This window comes from Ceratotherium simum, chromosome 20 (assembly GCF_057802395.1).
Source record: "Ceratotherium simum simum isolate JZ-2026a chromosome 20, ASM5780239v1, whole genome shotgun sequence".
Lineage (NCBI taxonomy): Eukaryota > Metazoa > Chordata > Mammalia > Perissodactyla > Rhinocerotidae > Ceratotherium > Ceratotherium simum.
Genome location: NC_141919.1, coordinates 22194858 through 22217271, shown reverse-complemented (window position 1 = coordinate 22217271; position 22414 = coordinate 22194858). Strand labels below are relative to the sequence as shown.

Genomic DNA, 22414 nt, shown 5'->3' with positions numbered 1-22414 from the left:
TTCCTCCATCTTTAAGATTTCACAATTAAAAGTTCATACATTATATCTGAAAACATTCAAATGAATTTCTTCTCAAAAGATGCTTAAATCTGTGAGAAATGAAATTTATTTGGCAATTGTTCTTTTGCTATTTTATGCAAATGGATGCTTTGTTTTTTGTGCTCCATTTTGCTAGAATGTTTTCTGGAATTCTTTCCATGGACCCCAAAGACACTGACAAAGGGGCATTTAAAAAAAACTGAGTTACAGACTAGTGTTAAAAGTTCATTTTACAATATATACACTCTAACCCTATACGCGCCAACCCTCAGAATTTGGGGGATGGAAAACATTAAGACTAATGTATCCCATGGCTGTGTGTTTGCAACCGGAGCAAACTTTTCTCCCCTTCCTCACTCTAGATTTAGCATCTACTTCTCCATTTTAAAATCTCGGAGAGTTGCAAAGCTCCCTCATGGCAGCAAGGGTAAAGCTGGCTGAGGAGGCCAGGACAAGGGGTGGCAAGCATGTAATGATGACTCATTTCAGAAGTGCCAGCCACAGAAGGCAGCAACCACCACTGGTAGGTAGTGAGACTGCTGCCTGAGTGCCAGCCTCATTGCCCAATCCTGGGCAACTGAGCCAAAGAAAGTCAGGTTCCTGTTGAGCCTAGCTGAAGACAAGAGAGAGATGGGGAAGTAGCCAAGCGGTAGAAAGACTATTCTCAGGAAATGAACACAATTTACTGCTTCTCAAGAAAACCGCATTCCTTTTCTTCAAACACACTTGACACATTTGGGGACAGTCCAAAGACCAAACATATTTTGAGAGCATTCTCTTTAGGAGCAATCTAGAATAGACAGAATCCGGGCTCTAGACTCCAGGACCTGGGTTCATGTACTGGCTCCTTACATACCGGCTATGAGACCCTGGACAAGTGACAATCTCTCTGACCCCGTTTCCTCAAGTGTGAAATGGAAGGCAATATTGCTCATTTTGAAGGCCTATTGTGAGGACTGAATATAATACATGTTCTTCTTTTTCCTCTTCTCCTTCCCATAACTTTTCCCTTTCTTTCCCCTCCCTTCCTGTACAATTTGGTGCGAAAACCATCAGAACAAGGTAGCCATCCATGCCTCAGGGTGGGGAGTGGCTGAAGAGGCCCAGAATGGGAAGTTGAAGGCCAAACAGGGTGAGGAGGGCACACGTTTAAAGGGGTTGCCTGGCATGGAGAATCAGACCCCATATGGTGTGAGGATGGCATCCATAGATTGTCACTTGTCCAGGGTCTCATAGCCGGTATGTAAGGAGCCAGTACATGAACCCAGGGCCTGGAGTCTAGAGCCCGGATTCTGTCTATTCTAGATTGCTCCTAAAGAGAATGCTCTCAAAATATGTTTGGTCTTTGGACTGTCCCCAAATGTGTCAAGTGTGTTTGAAGAAAAGGAATGCGGTTTTCTTGAGAAGGATGGCATCCATCCTGGGGCAGCCTGGTGTGTGATAACGAGTAGACATTCTGAGTGGAATTGGAGAAGCCTGTCACGAGGTGTCAGAGCCAAGGCAACGTGACAAGGGTGTCCCTGTGGAGGGTTGGCCTGGCACTAAGTGTCAGAGCAGTCTGAAGAGGACATCCACGCAGGATGGGCAAGCCTGCTGCAGGGTGTCAGAGGCAGACTATGAGGAGGAGGGCAACTGTGTGCGGGATAAGGGAGGGTGTTGGCAATGGCTACATACAGAGAGATTAATCAAGTAAGTAAACATATTCAGGACAGTGGGGGCCTGATTTTTCACTATCTGAGAAGGGAGTTAAAAATATGGAGAGGAAGAAAACAAGAATGAATATTATGATGTTGGATTGGGACTGCACGTATTAACAAGAACTCAAGGTTTTTAGGACATGCACACGAGCACCCACACCCACGCGCACACACACACACATCCTAACTCTGGTCACTGAGAAAACATGGGAGGAGCAATACCTTAATAACAACGAGCACATCCAAAACCTACATCTTGGCTGCTAAGTACCATTTTCCACTAAAAGGAATCAGAACTTCTTGAAAAAATGACTGATTCCAGGGATGAGGAAAGGAAAGGGTAAGATCAGCCTGGAATATCTTGTGGCAGAAAGCAAGGATGTGATCTATGACTGCTAGGAACATGTGAAAAAGGCAAAAGAGCCAGTTGAAGGGATTCACATTGGTCAAACTGAGGACAATTGGAGCATCAAAATAAATGATAAAAATGGATTAAAATATATTGAATTAAATAGGAAACTATGACTCCATATTGATACAAATAAATAAACTGAAAGCTTGATGAGGAATGGGGCATTTACAATAATCAAACCCAAATGGAGGGAATTTCTAAAAAATAACTGGCCTATAATCTCAAAGTCATAAAAGTCAAAGAAACACTGAGGAACTGTTACAGAGTAAATAAGACTAAAGACATGTGGCACCTAAACGCAATGCATGACTTTGAACTACATCCTTTTGCTCTAAATGGCATTCTTGAGACATCTGGTGAAAGCTCAATGGGGTCTCAGGATTAGATGGTAAAGTGTATCAATGTTAATTTCCTGAATGTGATGGCTGTATTCTAATCATGATGGAAAATGTTCTGGTTTGTAGGAATTACACACGAAGGTTTTCAGGGGTAATGGAGAATTAGGTCAGCAACTTACTCTCACATGGTTCGGGGGAGGTGCGGAAAAAGTTTTGTACTAGCAAGTTTTCTGTAAATTTGAGATTGTTTCACAATAAAAGGAAAATAAGATATGTTAGATGTCTGGCATTGACATAAAGACTGTTTGTGGGTCCCATTTATCAACTCATGCATCCATTCTACAGCTGCTGTGCATGTAGGAGCTGTTGTGCCCAGAGATGTCTGAGCAATTCACTCCGCCCCTCAGCCCCCCAACCTCCCACTTTGGCCCAGTAGTGGCGACCAGTGGCGACCAGAGGGGTACAATAGTCCCATCTCTTGCCTCAAAGTGGGACAGAGGGATAACACTGCAGTATCATCCCTTCAGAGCACCCTGTGTGTCAGGCCAAGAATTTATCTGAGCCCTTACCCTTAGATGACTTCTGCTTCCCTATCTTGCTTCCCTCACTCCCTTACAGGCTTTTCCTAAAGAGCACACTCTCGAAAATCACATGCACCTGAATCCCTGTTGCAGGCTCAGCTTCTAGGGAATCTCAACTAAGATGCTCACACACCAGCTCAATAAATGATAGCCATTATTATTAGCATCCATGACAATGCCACTAGATGCAATACACACCAGTGCATGTATTATAGATCTAGATACCCTTATTTTATGGATATGTTGAATTTAAAGTCTCATAACATCCTATTTCTGCTGAACTATATTATTTTTATATGGGGAATTTACTTTCTTATCAAAAACAAAAGTAGAACTCTGAAAAGTGCTCATTTTAGGATTTCACTTGTAGAATTCTCCCAAAAATCAAACACCTGTGTGAAGCTGTTGTCCTGATTAAACTTGTTCATTCCACCCCTTCCAGGAAGTGTTTGTGGATTTCCTTTCCCAGGCATGCTGCTAAAACTATGGTTTGTATTGGATTTTGGGATTCCAATTTTCTAATGTGTTGGTAGCAATGGTTCTCAATGAAGGTAATTAATATTTCTACTTTCGATTGTCTCAATGACTTGGCAATGCAGGGGCATCACACACAATAAAGGATCATCCCAAATTCAGCATCCAACACAAGTATCAAATGTCCTGCTGAAATTTCCTAGAGGTGAAAAACCAGTCTGTAAATATCTGAGCCAAACCTCTATACCATCTTACAATAAATGTAAAATATTTTTGCACTGAATTTTCCAGAAAAACAACTATCATATAAATGTAGGGGAAATTAAACTTTGTGCTGATTAGAGGTCTACCAAGAGTTCTCCCCCTTTTGGAAAATCACATTACTAACAGCAGTCCTGCTTGTGGTATCTGAGTAATCCATACAACACACCTGTTGCAGTCTGCTTTTGTTTTTGGTGATGAAGAGTTGGCCCTGAGCTAACATCTGTTGCCAATCTTCCTCCTTTTGCTTGAGGAAGGTTGTCCCTGAGCTAACATCTGTTGTCAGTCTTCCTCCATTTTGTATATGGGATGCCGCCATGTGGCTTGACGAGCAGTATGTAGGTCTGCACCCAGGATCCGGGCCCTGGAACCCTGGGCCGCCGAAGCTGAGGGTGTGAACTTAACCACTAAGCCACTGGGCCAGCCCCTGTTGCAGTCTGCTTCTGTAGGTGCTATATTTAAAATGATTCTTCCTGCAGGTGCGAACAGCTATCTCATTATGTTCTCAGGTGTATTTGTGTCCAAGCATTTGCATATTTTTACAAACATGCCATTTTATGTGTTTTTTTAATTTTTCCTTTATATAACGGTTGAGACATTTTATTGACTTCTAAAACTGAGAAAGCTTGTGGATTACAAAGGTCGCGTTATAAAATATGTTACACAGAAAGACGGTTGGGTTTGAGAGATCTGAGAATGATTGTCTTAGAGGAACACGATATAAATATTTGCTTGTTAAAGTGTCATTCATTCTTCCATTCAACAAATGTCTATACACAGTACCTACTGCGAGTAAGGCACCAAAGAGGGTGCAAAAAGGAATACACAAGAATCCTAGCTCTAAAGGAGTCCTTGTCCTCGGTGAAGTCATAGTCTAGTGAGAAAGATCACATATTTAGCAGGGGAGTAATTAGAATGCAATATACAGTATGACAAAAGCTTCTAAGAGAAATACAAACAACATGCTTTGAAAATTCAGAAAGGGAGCAATTACTTCTGGCCAGGTCAAGGAAGGCTTCACGAAAGCCCTGGCCTGTGAATTGGGCTTCAGTGGGTGTGGACTTGTGGGGAGGGGGAGTCTGTGAGTAACAGGTTGCGAGTGGCTCAGTGACTTCCACAGCTGGATTGCTCTTTGTAACTGCACAGGCTGCTGAGCCCAGCTTGTTTTCCATACTTTTAGAAAGCAAATAGCTAAGCACCTTGACAGCCAGCACAACAAATGCATGTCATAATAAGCAATTATTGATCAGGGAGACATTTTTATGGTGTTTTGGGAGTAACTGAATTATATGCACTGATGTGTTTGAATTTTAATTGTTTACCAGTTCACTGGGAGTAAAATATGGAGTAATAAAACAGATGATACCCCATTCCTTGATATCCCGGCTCTCCTTCAGCACGACCTTCCTTCAGAATTACCTTAATCACCCAGGATGAAAGATAAAGTCTGAGGGCTTTTATGATGCTGCTCATAACACTCATGAAATGTTTCACTGTCACTGCGGATAATACACCAAGAATAAATAGCATGTAAACAAGTTTAATTACTTAAGAGTTCGAATTCTTCACCAAGACATCAAACACGTTCTTAAGCTGATCACTCTTTAGTTCATTTCAAGAAAATGACAGAGGAAATAGTGCTTAAAATATTGAACATGACTCAAAGAGCGTCAGCAAACACCAATCTATACAAAATTATCAAATATAGGGAAATGAGATGAGATAAACATGTAAGCATGGCACCGTTTTATTCATGAGATCAACAGTCATTTTCAAAAGTCATGGAGAGAAAAGCACTATTATTTTTAGAGCAAAGACACCAGGGGCCGGCCCCGTGGCTTAGCGGTTAAGTGAGTGCTCTCCGCTGCTGGCGGCCTGGGTTCGATCCCAGGCGCGCACCGACGCACCGCTTGTCCCGCCATGCTGAGGCCACGTCCCACATACAGCAACTAGAAGGATGTGCAGCTATGACATACAACTATCTACTGGGGCTTTGGGGGGAAAAAATTAAAAAAAAAAAAAAGAAAAAAAAAAAGACACCAAACTTTGTGCTATAGACATGAAAGAGAGAATGGAATTCATTCAAGGCATCTTACAGTCTAAGGAACACAGACAAACATTTCAAGTAGGAAAATACATTTCATCCAAAAGGAGATCACGTAGTTTGTGTTTCTCTGTAGTTTAATCTTTCCCATTAAGTTAAAAAGAAAATCTAAAACTTCCCTCTATCCTTCATGGACAGCACTATTTGTCTGATTTAAAAGTCTCAATTATAGAACTTGAGTGGCAAATGTCCTATAGAATTATGAGAGTGGGAGGGAACAGAAGTGGCCATTACTCCACTCCCTGCCCCCTAAGTGGGATTCAAAGCCATTATCACAGATAGCAAGGACATAAAAGACTATCCCTAGATATTATAGAGAAATGTAATATCAGCAAGGAGATAATTGGGGAATAAAAGAGCTAACTAAATCAGTGTTTGACTGCATGGTTATGGATGACAAAGACATGTCCATAGAAGGTGAAGTGGCTTCATTAACTATGGTCCTCCAGAGGAAAGTAATTTTTCCCCCCACGGTGCTTTAAAATATACAGGATAGTTTTTGGTTCATTCTTTTGACATGCTTATATACATCCTTTTTCTGAAGTCTTCAGAAGATCTTATTTCACTTGAAAGGAATATTTTGATAGGTTGGATTGGAACTAGATAAGCCCTAAAGTATAAGTCTTATGATTTCCCAAATCTTATCTTTATTCCATGAATATATAAATTACAGTGCCTATGATGTAAAATCTACCCCAGATCATTAAATTAAAAGAAATCCTCAACAATACTGAGTTTTCCTTTGTTTTTTTCCTTTGCATATAAGATCCTACTAATTGGTCTAATTTAAATTATTTGTGAATTGGGCAGAGACAATTGAGCCACATTCTGTAATACTATTTAATAAATATCATAAATAGTAGCTAATATTTGTTGAATTATTTCCATATGCCAAGAAATCTTCTAAGTATTTTACACGTGTTATTTTATTTATTGTATACAGCAAAACTTATGAGGTAGGAACTCTTCTAATTTCTATTTTCCTGATGAGGAAACTGAGGCACAAAGAAATAAAGTCATTTGCCTTAGGTCACACAGCAGATACACAGTGGAGCCAGGATTTCAATTCATTTATTCCTGCTCCAGAGAAACCACCATTCTATAAAAATAATATAAAACACCATAGCAAAGTAATAGGCCTTACATTTAATGAGTAATTACTTAATGCCAGGCACCATCCTAGATTTCTATCCATTGATTCTGAGGTACAATTATAATTCATCCTTTTGAGATTACAGTTCTGTGAGTTTTGACAAATGCATACAGTTTTGTAACCACCACCACAATCAAGGTATAGAACAGTTCCAGCATCCTTCCAAAATTCTCCCATGCCCTTTTGCAGGCAACCCCTTTCTCCACCCTAGACCTTGGCAACCACTGATCTCTTTTCTGTCCCGATAGCTTTGCCTTTTCCAGAATGTCATATAAATGGAATCATGCAGTTATCTTTTTTGTCTGATTTCTCTCACTTAGCATAATGCATCTGAGATTCATCCATGTTGGTGCACGTATCGTTAATTTGTTGCATTTTATTGCCGAGTAGTATTCCACTGTATGGATATACCAGAGTTTGTTTATCCATTACCCACTTGAGTACTATTTGGGTTATTTCTAGTTTTTGGCAATTACAAATAAAACTGTTATAAATATTTGCATACAGATTTTTATGTGAAGATAGATTTTCATTTCACTCAGGTAAATACCGAGGAGTGGGACTTCAGTTTGTATGGTAAATGTGTATTTAATTGGGATTTTAGAATAGATAAGAGAAGAAAACTCAGTGGTAGGAAACAATATTCAGAAAGTAGGTATAATAGCTTCCAGTTTAAAATGATAATTAGAATAAGATTGGAAGAATTTAAATTTTATTTTAATTAATAATATCCAGCATTGGCAAAGATATGAAGGGAAAAGGCAGTTTCATGCCCAGTTGGTAATGGAGTGAATTAGCACAACTTTTCTGGAGAAGAATCTGGCAGTACTTTCAGAATGTATCACGTGCACTGGTTCCATTTCTACATTCAGAAATATTCACACTTGTGTAGGGGCAAATGTGCATAGATGTTCATTGTGGTATTATTTATAATTGTGAAAAATGGAGACAACTACAATATCCATCAATAGAGAAAAAGAGTCAATAACTTATGATATATTCCTTCACTCCTGGAAAAACAGGCAGCATTTTAAAAGAAAGGGATAGATCTCTGATATGGAAAGATGTCAAAGATATTATTGAAAAAAATATTATGCATATACATGTAATATACATACATATTTATATATTGTATTTGCATACACATATATTTATGCAAAAATATAAATATCCATATATATATTTGTGAGGGCCTGAAAAGAAGATTTGGAAGCCTACACAGCAACCTCTATGCAGTTAAGAGTGGGTTGAAGAGAAGTGCAGGTAACAAGCGAGTAGTGAGGCAAGAGACTTGCTTTTTACTTGATACACTTCTATATTACTTGATTTCTTTCAAAACAAGCATGCATTATTTGATACGTAAAATAATAAATTCAAAGGAGAGCTAATTAATCTCTAAGTAACAACTAGCCAGCAACCCCCTTTGCATCCTCCTCTAACTTCCCAGTAAACTGCCTATGAAGACCCAGAAAAAAATGGAAACCCACCCAGACTAACAGATAACTTAATGCCTGAGTCTGGACAGAATCTCTGTGGATCAGATGCAGCTGGACAGAGAAGGATGTACCATAGTTGTCTCCCCAAAGGGAAACCCAAAGGAAGGCACTTGGTATTTTCCTTCCTGCCAGACTCTAAACAGTCAGTGTCTATACTGGCTGGAAGTCTGAAGATTATTCTCTATGAAGAGCGTTCTCTGTGAAGCCACTCACAAGTTCCACCTAGTCTCACTCATATGCGCCACTACCAGAACCACCACCTTCCTTGCCTTTCTCTTTCTTCCAGGATTCTGCAAATCATATAGAAACAACTTATAGAAAACAACTGAGCTGAAAATGTATGTAGGGTTGGGAGATGAAGGGCATCTGGCAATAGTGTATTGGATTCAACCCACAAGTAAATATTATAGATCCATATACGGGCAGAATGATCTCTGGGAGGAGTGTGTGCTAGGAATCGTAGCTTTCATGTTCAGAGTATCAGATTCAGAGCACCAAAGAATCAAACAGTGGGGTAGAAAAAGGTGCTTCCTCAGTAAAACACTAGTCAAAGCTTGCCAGAAACTGACAATGAGTTTCAAAGTTGCACACTTCTACGTGTCCATTAGCTAATTTCTGGGAAAGGAATCGATTCATTACATAAGTGTACAGAGTACGGGGCCAATGGCAATCCTCATCCCCAGTACGTTGCCAAATATACAGTTAAAACAGATATTGCTTTGTTTTTTATGGAAAAAAAGACACAAAAACTAGAATAGAATAAATATATGGATATAATTATTATTCCTACAGAAGAGATAAAAACAACTGAAGACACATAAGGGAACAGAACAATAAACAAGTGGCTAACAGTCTGGATTAACATTTTAATCCAAAATTCCTAGTAAATAACATTAGGTTTGTGAACTAAATTTTAAGCATGATAGCAAAAATAGAAATAAGGGAAATTGTCAATACAGATTTTACTACATAAGTAATTCTGAATGTTAAAAAAATTATAAACAATTTTAAAAGATAAAGAGCATACTGGGTAAGGAATTTTTAATATATGAAGGATTAATATCCTTAAAAATAAAAACAATCCTAAACATGAACAAGACCAGACAAATACATTAACAGAGATGCGCAAATTTCATGAATAAGAAGAGCACCAAGGAAAAATGTCAAATGGCCAACAAATATATGGACAAAAGATGCCCAATCTAATTATCAAAGAAAATGCAAATAAAGGACAGCCTTTTTACAAATAAAATTGGAAATTTATTAAAAGATAACATCCAATATTCCTGAGGATTCATGCATATATTGTTAATAACCTTTCTGATATATTATTCCCAAATCCTTAATTTTGTGCGTACCCTTAGACATTGAAATTCCTCTTAAAGGAATTTATTCCAAAGGAAAAAAATCATAGATGTGTACAAGAATGTTACTGTATTTGAGTATAACACTGAAAAACAGGAAATCATCTAAACATTAAAACTGGTTAAATGAATTTCGGTGTAAATACATTATACAACAACTTAAAAAATTGTGTCGAGGAAAAAGATTTAATAGCAAAGAGAAATATTCACCACTTACTGTGAAGATTGAAAAAGCATGCTACAAAATAGTATTATAATCTGATTTAGTTTTTATACAAATATTATATACAAAGAAACATGATTCAAAGGCTATACATCAAATGTTAATGGTGGTTATCTATCGTGAAACTGAGTAATTTTTGTTTTCTCCTTTTGTTTCCCTATCATTTCTAAAATTTCTACAATGAGTATCCTAAAAAAGAGTCCTTTTTTCTTTTAAGTTTGTGCAAGAGAGAGAGAGAGAAAAAAGAATATTCCAATGGGAATTGCCATGAGGAATGAAAAAGTGCAGTTCCCAAACAGAAAATAACTAAATGTAGTAAAATGGACCTTTCTATTTATTGTTCCTTCTCAGATGTTTTTAGAACTTTAATGTCCAGAAAGTATCTCTAATTATAACATTTAAAAGCTTGAGTACAACTTGTTCTGAAATCTTTTATTTATTACCAGGAAAGTATAATCTTATTTGACTGCCTGGCAAACTTAGTTTTCCATTCGCATTAGAAATTAGGACAGATGATGGATTAACATCTAACTTTCTCTTAATGACTTTTTACAAGCGATGCTTTCTCTTTCTTAGCTATTGAAAATGGTATGCATACTGACATTAGTCCAAAAAACATCTGCACAAATTCAAGGGCACATTTCCAGGAGCTGGATAAAACCCAACCCCCAAAGTCTTTCATCATTTATCCTATGGGATATGTATGGAACAGTAATTCTTACTGGAGTATTGAAGAGGTGAGGACATCAGAATTTCAAACTACTATGTCTTGTCAAAGGTTCTCTGATATTTTTCTAGTGGGATATGCCCCCAATCTGCAGACAACTCCCACCCAGCTCCGCAACACATACACACATACAGGTTGGGAATTTAGTGTGTGTAGATGTTTCTCATGAAAGAGCGCTGTTCAGGTCAGTGGCACGGGGACAAAAAGCTCAGGACAATGTCATGGAACATTTAATTAACCCAGGACAGAAGGGCCTTTTTGACCGGAAGGCTAGCACGTAATTTATTTCTTAGTCACAAATTTAAATGTTACCTTTGAATCTGAGGCCAAGTTTCAATTCATTTATTTTTGCCCCCTAATAATTCAGCAGAACGGAAACAAAACAAAAAGGCTCTATTCTTTATGTTTAAAGTGTAACTTTCTCCTTCAATAGGTGAATGAATAAACAAACTGTGGTAAATCCATACGGTGGAATATTATTCAGCAAAAAAAGAAATGAGCTATGAAGCCACAAAAAGTCATGGAGGAACAAGGCAAAAATATGCAGATGGTAAAAAGATAAGTGACTGCCAGGGAGGGATGACTAAGTTGAGCACGGGGGATTTTTATTTTCATACCACTCTGTATGATACTGTAATGTCAGTATATGTCATTACACATTTGTCAAAACCCATAGAAAGTACAACACAAAAAATAAGCCCTAATGTAAACTATGGACTTTAGTTAATAATAATGCATCAATATTGGCTCATCAATTGTAACAAATGTACCACACTCAAGTAAGATCCAACCAAGAAAGGATAAATCAGTCAGAGAAAGCTCCACAAAGAAAAAAGAAATTTGATCTGATCTTTAACCCATAGGTAGGATTTGGCCAACAGGTGCAAAAAGGGAGGACATGCTCAGAGGGGAAACAGCACGAGCAAAGGTGCGGAGGTAGGACTGAGTTGTTTATGTGGTGGAATAGTGAGGAAGGGGAGGCAGGCCCAGAGAAAGAAAATGGCTCCAGGAGTTAATGGAAATAAATTTTAATAGATTGAGTGGGGCCAGATTATTAAAACCCTTGAAAGGCAAGCAGGTGGAGTTTATATTTGATATAGTAGGCAGGAGGGAGCCTTAGAAGGCGTTTGAGCAGGAGAGAATACAAGATACAGTCAATTCTCATTATTCACAGATTTTGTATTTGCAAATTCGCCTACTCGCTAAAATTTATTTGTAACCCTAAAATTGATATTCACTATCATCTGGGGATATGTGTATAAAAAAAAAAAAAACCCAAGATGTTAATAATAGGGCAAACTGTTAGGGATGGGTGGGGGGTATATGAGAACCCTCAGTACTTTCTACTCAATTTTTCTGTAAACCTAAAACCTTCTAAAAAAATTTTATTAATTAAAAAAATATGGGCCGGCCCTGTGGCTTGGTGGTTAAGTGCGCGCGCTGCGATGCTGGAGGCCCGGGTTCTGATCCCGGGCGTGCATCGAGGCACCACTTCTCCGTCCATCCTGAGGCCGAGTCCCACATACAGCAACTAGAAGGATGTGCAGCTATGACATACAACTATCTACTGGGGCTTTGGGGGGAAAAAAATAAAATAAATAAAATCTTTAAAAAAATATATATATATATATAAAATAAATATATATGTAAGAGAAAAAAAATGAACTTACTTCTGGTTCACGATTAGCCACTCCCGAATATAGGTCTGAATACAGTCCCTGACATGAGGGTCCAATTCAACTCTAATGAGGTAGAAAATGAAATAAAAACATGTTATTACTGAGTCAAAACAACAAAACAATCCCTTATCATAACCCAGGAGAACAGCATGATTTCAAATCCATACCGAATGAGAAAGCTAGGGGCATTCTGATCGACTCATTTCAAGTGTCTGAGATATTCCTGAGGAAGTAACATTTTTACTTTGATGAGACAAACATGTTAGCATTTTATGCTTCGTGGGTTTTCTTTATTATAGAGAATTATGTTAAACTGTACCTATCCTTGAGGGCATTCCAACACAAGACAGGTAGAACTAGCTGTAATCACATACAAACAAGAGAAATAAGCAGAAATACCAATTCCTCACAGGGTAATTTGGGCATATGTTTTGCTCATGTGTAACCCTGTTAGGACATGCATATTTTCCTTTTTGAAGGCCATGGAGAAGAACAGTTGTCCCAGGCTGTGAGGAGCTGAAAGGCACTGGCTTCAGTCAGTGATTTATTAATCCAGTGGTTCTTGTCTACCTGCCTAGGAGCGGGTCATGAGAGAGACTCTTCCAATGCTTCTGAGTCTTGAAATCAGAAATAACCAATTCCCCACAGTAGCAGAGTTTTTGCTGTTTTCCAAATGTGTTGGTACTAGAGATAAATAGGTCTAAATGCTATAAGTTTTCATTTTCTTGTTTGTAAAAAGGGGATAAGAACAGTACCCACCTTATGGCTGTTAGTATTAGACGAAATATCGTAAAAGTTAGACATGTGATCCCTGGACCCTGACCGCCCAAATCCCAGCCCCATTCCTTATGAGCTGTGTGACCTTGGGCCAGTCACTCAACCCTTCTGTGTCTCAGTTTCCTCATCTTAAAGTGATGATAGTAACAGCGGAGTGCCTCCTTTAGAGAGCTGTGATGAAGATGAATAAGTTAATATATGAAGTGCTTAGAAGAGCATCCGGCACATAATATGACCTATATACGATAGTTCACACTTAGCTACCATTTATTATGCACTAGGCACTGATGTAATCACTTTACATATATTAATTCCGTTCATTTCAATCAGCTCCATAGAGCAGGAGCTATTATTCTTCTCATTTTGCAGAGGAATAGATGATAAAGATATTGCTCAAAGTCACCCAGCAAGTGATAGAGCAGGGATTTGAACCCAGGCAGTTCACCTGTGAGTACAGGCTTATAACCACCACACCATCACAGCTCAGCATAAAGGTCTGGGCTAGGCACAGGGGGTTTCACAGGAGCCAGCCATTGTTTACGCTGATGATGATGATGATGCCTTCCAGGGCTTTAATTATACAGAAGACTTTTTGGCAATGATTAAAATAGTAGTTTGTTTTAAAGTCATCAGACAGAAAGTGTGTTAGTTATAAACTCTGGTGACAAGGCAATATTATACTCAAATACTGATGCCAAGAAAAAAATTACCTCTTCCATGAAATTTCAAAAAATAAAACTCCTCCTACCACTAAATTTATTGTAAGTATTTTAAACAGGTTTTTCCAAGATTCTGACCTCACTTGAAGACAATTACCCCAAAATTTTACACAAGGAAATAAAATTAAACGATTCTCTACCAAAGGTAAAAATAATAGACATTACCTATATTCAAGTCACACCTGAATAAATGGACTGAGCACAGAGAAATATGTTTCCCCAGGATCACAATGTTTGTGTTTTCTGGGAAGCGGGTATTTTCAAAATCTTGTTGCTGAGCATATGGTCAGCTCTCCTATGTGAATGAGAACTATCTAAACAAGAGAGCAAAAGGTCACAATAATACCATATCACTGTCATCCAACCCCCTTAAATTACGATGAAATAAAATCCAAAATAGAACTGGAATATCCCAGTGTAATGAGGGCAGGCGGCGTGTTTCATGATCTCCTTTCTGGGACTGTTTGGGGAAGATGAGAAGGTTGAAAATGTCCAAGAGGATGTGAATCTTAATTTTGTTTTGCAAATGAATGCAAATAAAAGTTCACCCTAAATCTCCAAAGAGACGTTGCTTTTTACACTATGGAAGTAACAAGAGCTTCATTTAGATATCATTCCATTGTTTGATACCAAGAGCTAATGCCCACACCTATAAACACATAGACTCACCCACTGTAGAAACTCAAGCCCTAAACAGCTATTCATATATTCACTCTACAGAGCTTTCCCCATTGTTTTTTCACTTGGCGAAACTTTCTTCAAAGGAAGACACTTTGCCTTATTCATCTTTTTATCTCAGTACCCAGCATATAGTAGATGCTCAATAAATGTAGGTTGAACTTATGTTTGTGACTTGATCCAGTCTCTTATCTGGAAACAATTAAAGTGCTTCTGAATGGAGGCATTTCAATGATTATTATGAAAAATGTTGACATCTTTACAAATGGAGAAAATGAGGCTTTGTGAGGTCACATGACTCGCCCAAGGTCACTGAGCTGACACCAAGAGCCTGGCTCCAGAGCCTGAACTCTTCACCTCTTCTTGAGCATTCCATTTTGTCTCACTGCATCCCTTTAACTGGCTTAGTCCCCACACGGCTTTTCAGAACCTCTGGTCAAACCAATTAAGAAACTATCCACGTGTAGGTCATCGTACCATATAGACGTCCTGCACATCTTAATGGAACTGAGTAACTTTGTTTATTTTTAAAACAACTCCAGCATTAGGGCATCTGCCCCCTGACCCATAACAGTCATGACATGCACAATCCCATCTACATTTTAAGAAAATGATTTACCCTTCCTCCGGCAGAGAGGGCTGCAAAGTCCGACATTCCTTTGGCGTGAACACAACGTCCAGGTCGTCTTCGGTGAAGTCTCCCAGCTCCTGGGCAAGCTCCACATCCAGGCTGTTCAAGTGTGTCATCAGAAGTCCCTCAAAGTCCACCGGCTCCACTGGCTCATAAAACTGAGGCTGGAGGGGAAGGGAAAAGAAGAGGGAGGTTCCCACACGGTTTTCAGGCACAAGCACGAAGGCGACAGTAGACATTTGCCTTGCCCCCTTTGCACTCAGTAAGTGCACTTTCCTCTTAGTTACAACCAAGCGGAGCTGTCTTTGGAGGAGCTGTCAAACACAGAAGCAGTGATACAGAAAGGAAAAGAAACGCAGCACGAAAAGTCAAGTCGGAACACGATGAGTAATTAAAATCACACCCCAAGGCAGAATTTTTCTCTGCTTAATTGCATCTTGATGAAGAATCCTGAGGAGATCCAAAATGAGATCACAAGGCTTTGCTGAATTTTTATAATTTCTCCTGCAAAAGCTCTCTGAGGCCATGTTTACCCAAATACAGTGAAGTAGTGAATTGGAGGCAGTTTTCTAGAAATTCGGGCAAACTTGACACTCTTTGTGTCTGAGGATTTAGGGACGGGGTTTCCTCTGGCCTGAGTTATCCTATAGGTTGATCCTTGAAAGCACTTCATTCATAATCACAACTCACAGTGAACCAGACTTGGTGGCTGAAATAGTCCACAGCAGTGATTTCCAGACGCTGCTGGGCTGACTGCTGCTGGTCTAGAAGACATTTTCACTGGACTGCAGTTAAATGAGAAAACTAAGGGCAATTAGCTGAGGTTTCATATGGCTAAATGCACCCGCTTTCAGAGGATTGTTTTTTGCTCTTCAGTCATATCCTTCTACAGTGGGAGAGGGAGGGGATAAAAGAAATGATAGAAATAGATAGTAATTCAAAAAAATAACTTTCTGTAGTCAATGAAATAAAATTGGCAATTCAACAAATACTGTTTTCTTGCCTGTGAAATCTAAAGACTTAGAAACCACTGCCTAAGGGAGTATAAGAATCACTTAGATCGAGTGGCCTTGTGTAGTAATAATAATAATAAATAATAATAATAATAACAGCAGCAGCTTGATGGCGTTCATTTATGGCAGCCTCTTTGGAGTCATCAGCCCAAGGAGGTAGTGCCCTCTACCTCTGCCTCCCAATGGGCCAACAGAACAAACACCCTGGATTCTTGACTTGTACTGCCTCGGTATGAAACAAGGACAGATCCACGGGAAGTGCTAACAAATCCAGTTTTTCATCACCCTGAAATCGGACACCAGACTAGACGTAAGGGCTCCAAGTTGGAGAAGAGGAACCAAGTGCTGTTGAAGAGGCAAAAGGACACAGCATTAGAGAATGGAGATGCGGCTTGCCCCGTCTCCTCCCCTGCCCTGCTGTCCCTGTGGTGGCGGAGACATGAGTGACATGTTGGGGAGTGATGACAAAGCTGAAAATTGAGCAAACATATGCCCTCCTTCTGGTCTGAGATTCTCGAAAGTGGCAGACTTAAATAATGCCCTGTGCTGTGAAGGCCAAAAGGGGCAGAAGAGAAGGCAATAGGACATACTTCAGTAGAAGAGAGCAAAGACACTCCCCTAGTTCCCCTCAGCTCCCACGTGGTGTGACAGAGCCAAGAAGTTTCCCTTGGTTCTGACTGGGGACCTGGAGGTCAGCTAAGGAGAGGACCATAGTCCTTACAGGGGCCCTCTCAAAATGAAGCAACAGGACCAGCAGGGACTCAAGGAGCCAAGATCAGCCTATGCAGGAGCCAGGTGGGGACAGAGTTTGCAAAGGACACTGTGGACCTCTGCCAGAGGGAACAACAGGCATCATCTATGCATAGAATGACTAAGTCTACCACCAACACCTACATAAGACCAACTGCAAAGGAGAAAGTGGGCTCTCTCCCTCTTTACCACCACTCAGCACCGAGTTCAGAGTCAGGGACTGAAATGACTTCAGTTTGAAATGAAGAAAACTGTGCTTTTTGCATGCCCAATCTTATTACTGTAAAGTTTATACCCATTGGACTAATAATTATTGAGCACTTACTATGTGGCAAGAAATTAGGCTAGGTCATTACACACATTATTCCACTTAATCCTCACTAGAACTCTACAAGGTATGCACTCTAATTATCCCCATTTTACAGAGGAGGACACTGAAGGCTAGAGATTTCATAATTTGCCCATGGTCACACAGCTGGGAAGTAGCCCACCTGAAATTCAAACCCAGGCAGGCTCATGTTCTCAACCACTGTAATTTTCTTTTCTCTTGTGGGCTTTTCAGGGAATCTGTATTTCCAGAAATAATTAAAACACAAGGCAATGGTAAGTGTGTTTGGAAGCGATTCAAAAAACACATTTACCACTACCCACAAGTTCCACTCTGAGCTTCTCATGTGATTGGCTGCTCAAGGTAATAATAGTAAAGTAATTAATTAATTAATTGAAGTAATAATAAATGTAAATTTATTATGAATAATATTCAAGCAGAGGCACTAGAAATATATACTTAAAAATTATACTGAAGCACAATTTGAAGCAATGCGACATTAGCACTAACTAGTAAGTAGAAACTTCCACAGAGAAGTGGTATTTGTGTGAAATCATCAGAGAGAAAAAAATTCAGGTCCAGCCAAAGTATTATACTTGTTATGTCCCTGAAATTCAAAGCCACAAATGATGAAAAACCTGGCTGATAGCAGTGCCTATTACCTATAGGACAAGCTGTCCAAGAACCAGGGAGAAAAGGATGGCCGACTCCCTCATCCAGCAATTATTTGCTGAGCATCTGCTGAATGCAAGTCACTGAGTTGGGTCCTAGGATACAGAAGAGTACAGGTAGCTACTCTCATGCATCTTTCCATGGATCTCTAGTCAACCATGAGCTGGTGACTTCTGCCACATTCTCACATATAAACAACGCTATCTTTGGAGGGGGAGCTATGATAAAGAACACAGTATCACCATTGTACACTAATTGTGTAGCACTGTGCCTAGTGCAATATAAACAATTGGTCATAAAGTCATAAACTCTTGGGTCTGAATCTATTTCAGGACTGAATAGACTGTGAACACAAACTGTAATGATAGAATTAGTGAGTATAGTTCTAGCACTACACACAAGCTGGCATTTAATAGTCTCCCCTACCCTTTTTATACCGAAACCAACAAGGGAGGAAACTGTTCATTCCAAACTTGACGTAAACTAGTCTTGCTGTTGGCAAGTGGGTGGAGACTCCAACTACTGTTTACTAGGCCTCCAAGCAAGTTGTTCCTCTTGCAAATTCAAATAATAACCAGGAACCAAAAATTATTTCTGTTCTCTAAACTATCTGAAGTCTTAATCTCAAGAGCAGGTTTTATTAGGAGGCAACCAACACATACACACAAACACATACACTGTGCCTACTGAGTGATAAGCAAAGGGAAAAAACAAACACTGAAGAGAGTTATAGTGGCACTGTATTTCGTGACGGGATGAAGTTTGGGAATGGGGTGGGCATATTCTAAGGTCAGTCCCTAAGGCAGGACTTGGGCCCTTGGGCACTTAAAGGCCAAACATAAAAATTAACGCTTTTGTTTTCTCTGCAGTTGAGCTATATGTGGTCTCCTAGTCGGTGGAGACCCAAGACTAGTTTGCATTGTATGATCCAAAGTAATTTTGAGAAGGTCACCTCATTTGCCCATCAAGGGATGAATGGATAAAGAAGATGTGGCATATATATACAATGGAATACTAAGCCATAAAAAAGGATGAAATCTGGCCATTTGTGACAACATGGATGGACCTTGAGGGTATTATGCAAAGCAAAATAAGTCAGAGGGAGAAAGTCAAATACTGTATGATCTCACTCATATATAGAAGATAAAAACAACAAGAAACAAACACATAGAGACAGAGATTGGATTGGCGGTTACCAGAGGGGAAGGGGGGAGGGAGGAGGGTGAAAGGGGTGATTAGGCACATGTGTGTGGTGATGGACAGTAATTAGTCTTCGGGTGGTGAACGTGATGTAATCTACACAGAAATCGAAATATAATGATGTACATTTGAAATTTATATAATGTTATAAACCACTGTTACCACAATAAAAAATAAAGTAATTAATTAAAGGAAGGTCACCTTATACCATGTATTATCACACTGTGTCTACCATTTGTTAAAATAATGTAAGAAAAAAACCCCTAATAATCAAAATCAAAATAAAAAACTCCTTAATGAAACAACAACTTAAGACTTCAAATTATCCTAAACCAGACTTTATCTATTGTGATGGCTTTGTGGTGTGTCAGCTTGGCTAGGCTGAATGACATGCCCCAAATTCCCTTCCTAGTATGTTACTAGACAGGGTGGGCTACAAGAGTTTTCTCTTGCCAGAGTGGGAGGATGGAAGGGAGGCTACAGCTATTTTGGAGCATACACACACCTTCTACTGTTACAATCAAACACTAATTTAGATGCTGCTGTGAAGGGATATTACCAATGTAATTAAAGCCTCTAATCAGTTGACTGTAAGTTAATCAAAGGGGAGATTGTCCTGGGAGGCCTGACTTAATCAGTCGGATGCCTTATCAAAGAAGTGGAGGCCCTCTCAAAGTTCAGAGACACCAAGCTCCAGCTCATGCCTGCGGAGTTCCAGCTTGCTTGTGATCCTGCCTTCCTGACTGCCCTGCGGACTTCAGGCTTGCTTAGCCAGCCACCACCAGGGGGTCAGCCAATTCCCTGTAATCAATTCCTCAATATACATGCATATGCATCCCTTACTGGTTCTGCCGCTCTGGGTCAACCCACACTAATACACTTACTTTCATTCATTCAACAAGTACTGGGGTCCTACATCGGTCCGGCACTAGGCTGAGGAGATACAGTCACTGCCCTCCACCAATTTTCAACCCTTCTCTAGTGAAGACTTGTGCAGTCTTTCTTTCTAGCTACTGTCTTCAGAGGCCTGGGCAATAGAAGATGAGAAATACAAAAAAAGATTATAAACACCCTAAAAGCTTAAATTATTCACAGCCAAATATTCATTTTTTAATTAAGGGAGTTTGAGCTTTTCCTTGTCCTCTGATGCACATCAAAGGCTAGTTTTCCTGACATGGGGTAGGATTCGACTTGTTCTGATATTGAAATTTCCTACAGCACTAGAACCATATCTGTTTAAAATTAATCTTTGTAGCTCCTAGCACAGTGTAGTGTGTAGACTGGACACTGGTGGCAGATTAAAACAACAAATCTGGACAATATTTCACAAATAAGGATATTGAAAAACAGAGAGGTTAAATGACCCAAATCACACAGGTAATCGCAAGGGACCTGGGTCCTTTGTTACAGCACTGGGGAGACTTCACGCTGCTCTGGGTGGGGCTGGGGGAAGAGGCATGATGTCTCCAGGTGCACTGGTCTTGTACCCTCGTACATGTTTACCCCTATGGGGGGGCAGTTCTCAAATTTACTTGGCTGTTCACAAGAGACGAGTCTTGTCAAAATCACCCAAGAGGGGCCGGCCCCGCGGCTTAGCGGTTAAGTGCGTGCGCTTCGCTGCTGGCGGCCCGGGTTCGGATCCCGGGCGCACACCGATGCACCGCTTCTCCAGCCATGCTGAGGCCGCGTCCCACATACAGCAACAAGAAGGATGTGCAACTATGACATACAACTATCTACTGGGGCTTTGGGGAAAAAAAAAGGAGGAGGATTGGTAATAGATGTTAGCTCAGAGCCAGTCTTCCTCAGCAAAAAAAAAGAGGAGGATTAGCATGGATGTTAGCTCAGAGCTGATCTTCCTCACAAAAAAAAAAAAAAATCACCCAAGATCTTCATGTTGCCAAATTCAATGGCTGTTGCTCAGTCTTGGTTTATCTATAGCACTGGACATAGTTGAAGCACTATATCCTTGTGCTTGGGCCTTGAAGCACTTTCTTCACATGGGGAGCGACCAACTGTCCCTAGTGTGTCTCAGTCTCTGAAAATTCATGTGCCAGGAAACCCCTGAATCCCGGGTAAATCGGGACAGTTGGTCACTCTACCTTCGGAACATCACTTTTTCTAGGTTCTCCTCCTACTATGCAGGGCCCCAGGGTTTAGTCCTAAAAGATCTTCTCTTCTCAATCTGAATTTACTCCCAGATGATCTCATCCATGCCCATGGCTTTAAATACTTTCTTTTTTAAATTACAAATTTACATCTGCAGCCTCAACCTTGGCCCTGAAATCCAGGTTGATTTTTCTAATTACATCTCTTCATCACCACTTGGAGATCACATAGGCCTCTCAAACATAACAAATTCAAAACTAACTCTTAATTTTCCTGCCAATCTGCTCTTCCCATATCTTCCAAGTCTCCACATCTCAGCAAGTGGCAATTCCATTCCACCCGCTGCCCAGGGTAAAAACTTTGGAGTCAATGTTGCTTTCTCTCTTTCACTTACACCCTACACCTTACGCATCAGAAAATCCTATTCACTTTACTTCTGAAATATATCCAGAATCCAACCACTTCTCACCTTTTCTACTGCCACCACGCTATACCAAAGCACCAACTTACTTTCCTGAGTTATTGTGAAACTTCCTAACTGTCCTCCCCAACCTGGTATATTCTTCACATAGGAGCCAGAGTGAGCCTTATGAAAAGAACACTATAAGCAATCTTTGTAAAAAGTCAGATCAGGCTGGGCCTGTGCTTCCAGTGACTTCCCATCTCAATCAAAGTAAAAGCCAAAGTTCTTCCATGGACTCTGAGGACTATGACCCAGCCCTGTTTTCTCTATGATCTCATCTCCTGCTGCCCACTCTGCTCACCTCACACTCTGCTTCCTCGCTGTTTCTGGAGCGTGCCACACATTCCTGCCTTGGGGACTTTGCATTGGCTGTTCCTTCCGACTGTAATACTCTTCCCTCAGATACCTGTCAAGTTCATTCAGAATTCTTCCCAAGTGTCTCCTTTCCAGAGAGAGGTCTTCATAGACAATCCAAACAGCCTCTCTTCTGTGTTACTCTCTATTCCCTTTCCCTGTTTCATTCTTC

At 39.9% G+C, this 22414-nt stretch overlaps 1 protein-coding gene across 3 annotated transcripts in view; it reads right to left on the bottom strand.

Annotated features, from left to right (window-relative positions):
- The window catches only part of DOCK8 (dedicator of cytokinesis 8), a 204188-nt gene that overhangs the window by 131580 nt on the left and 50194 nt on the right, over positions 1–22414 (bottom strand). For all 3 annotated transcript variants that reach the window (XM_087444522.1, XM_087444521.1, XM_087444523.1), the window contains 2 exons: positions 15342–15517; positions 12540–12611 (listed from right to left, as the gene is read on the bottom strand). In XM_087444522.1, the coding sequence (XP_087300648.1) occupies positions 12540–12611; positions 15342–15517 (248 nt within the window). The remainder of the gene's footprint in view (positions 1–12539; positions 12612–15341; positions 15518–22414) is intronic.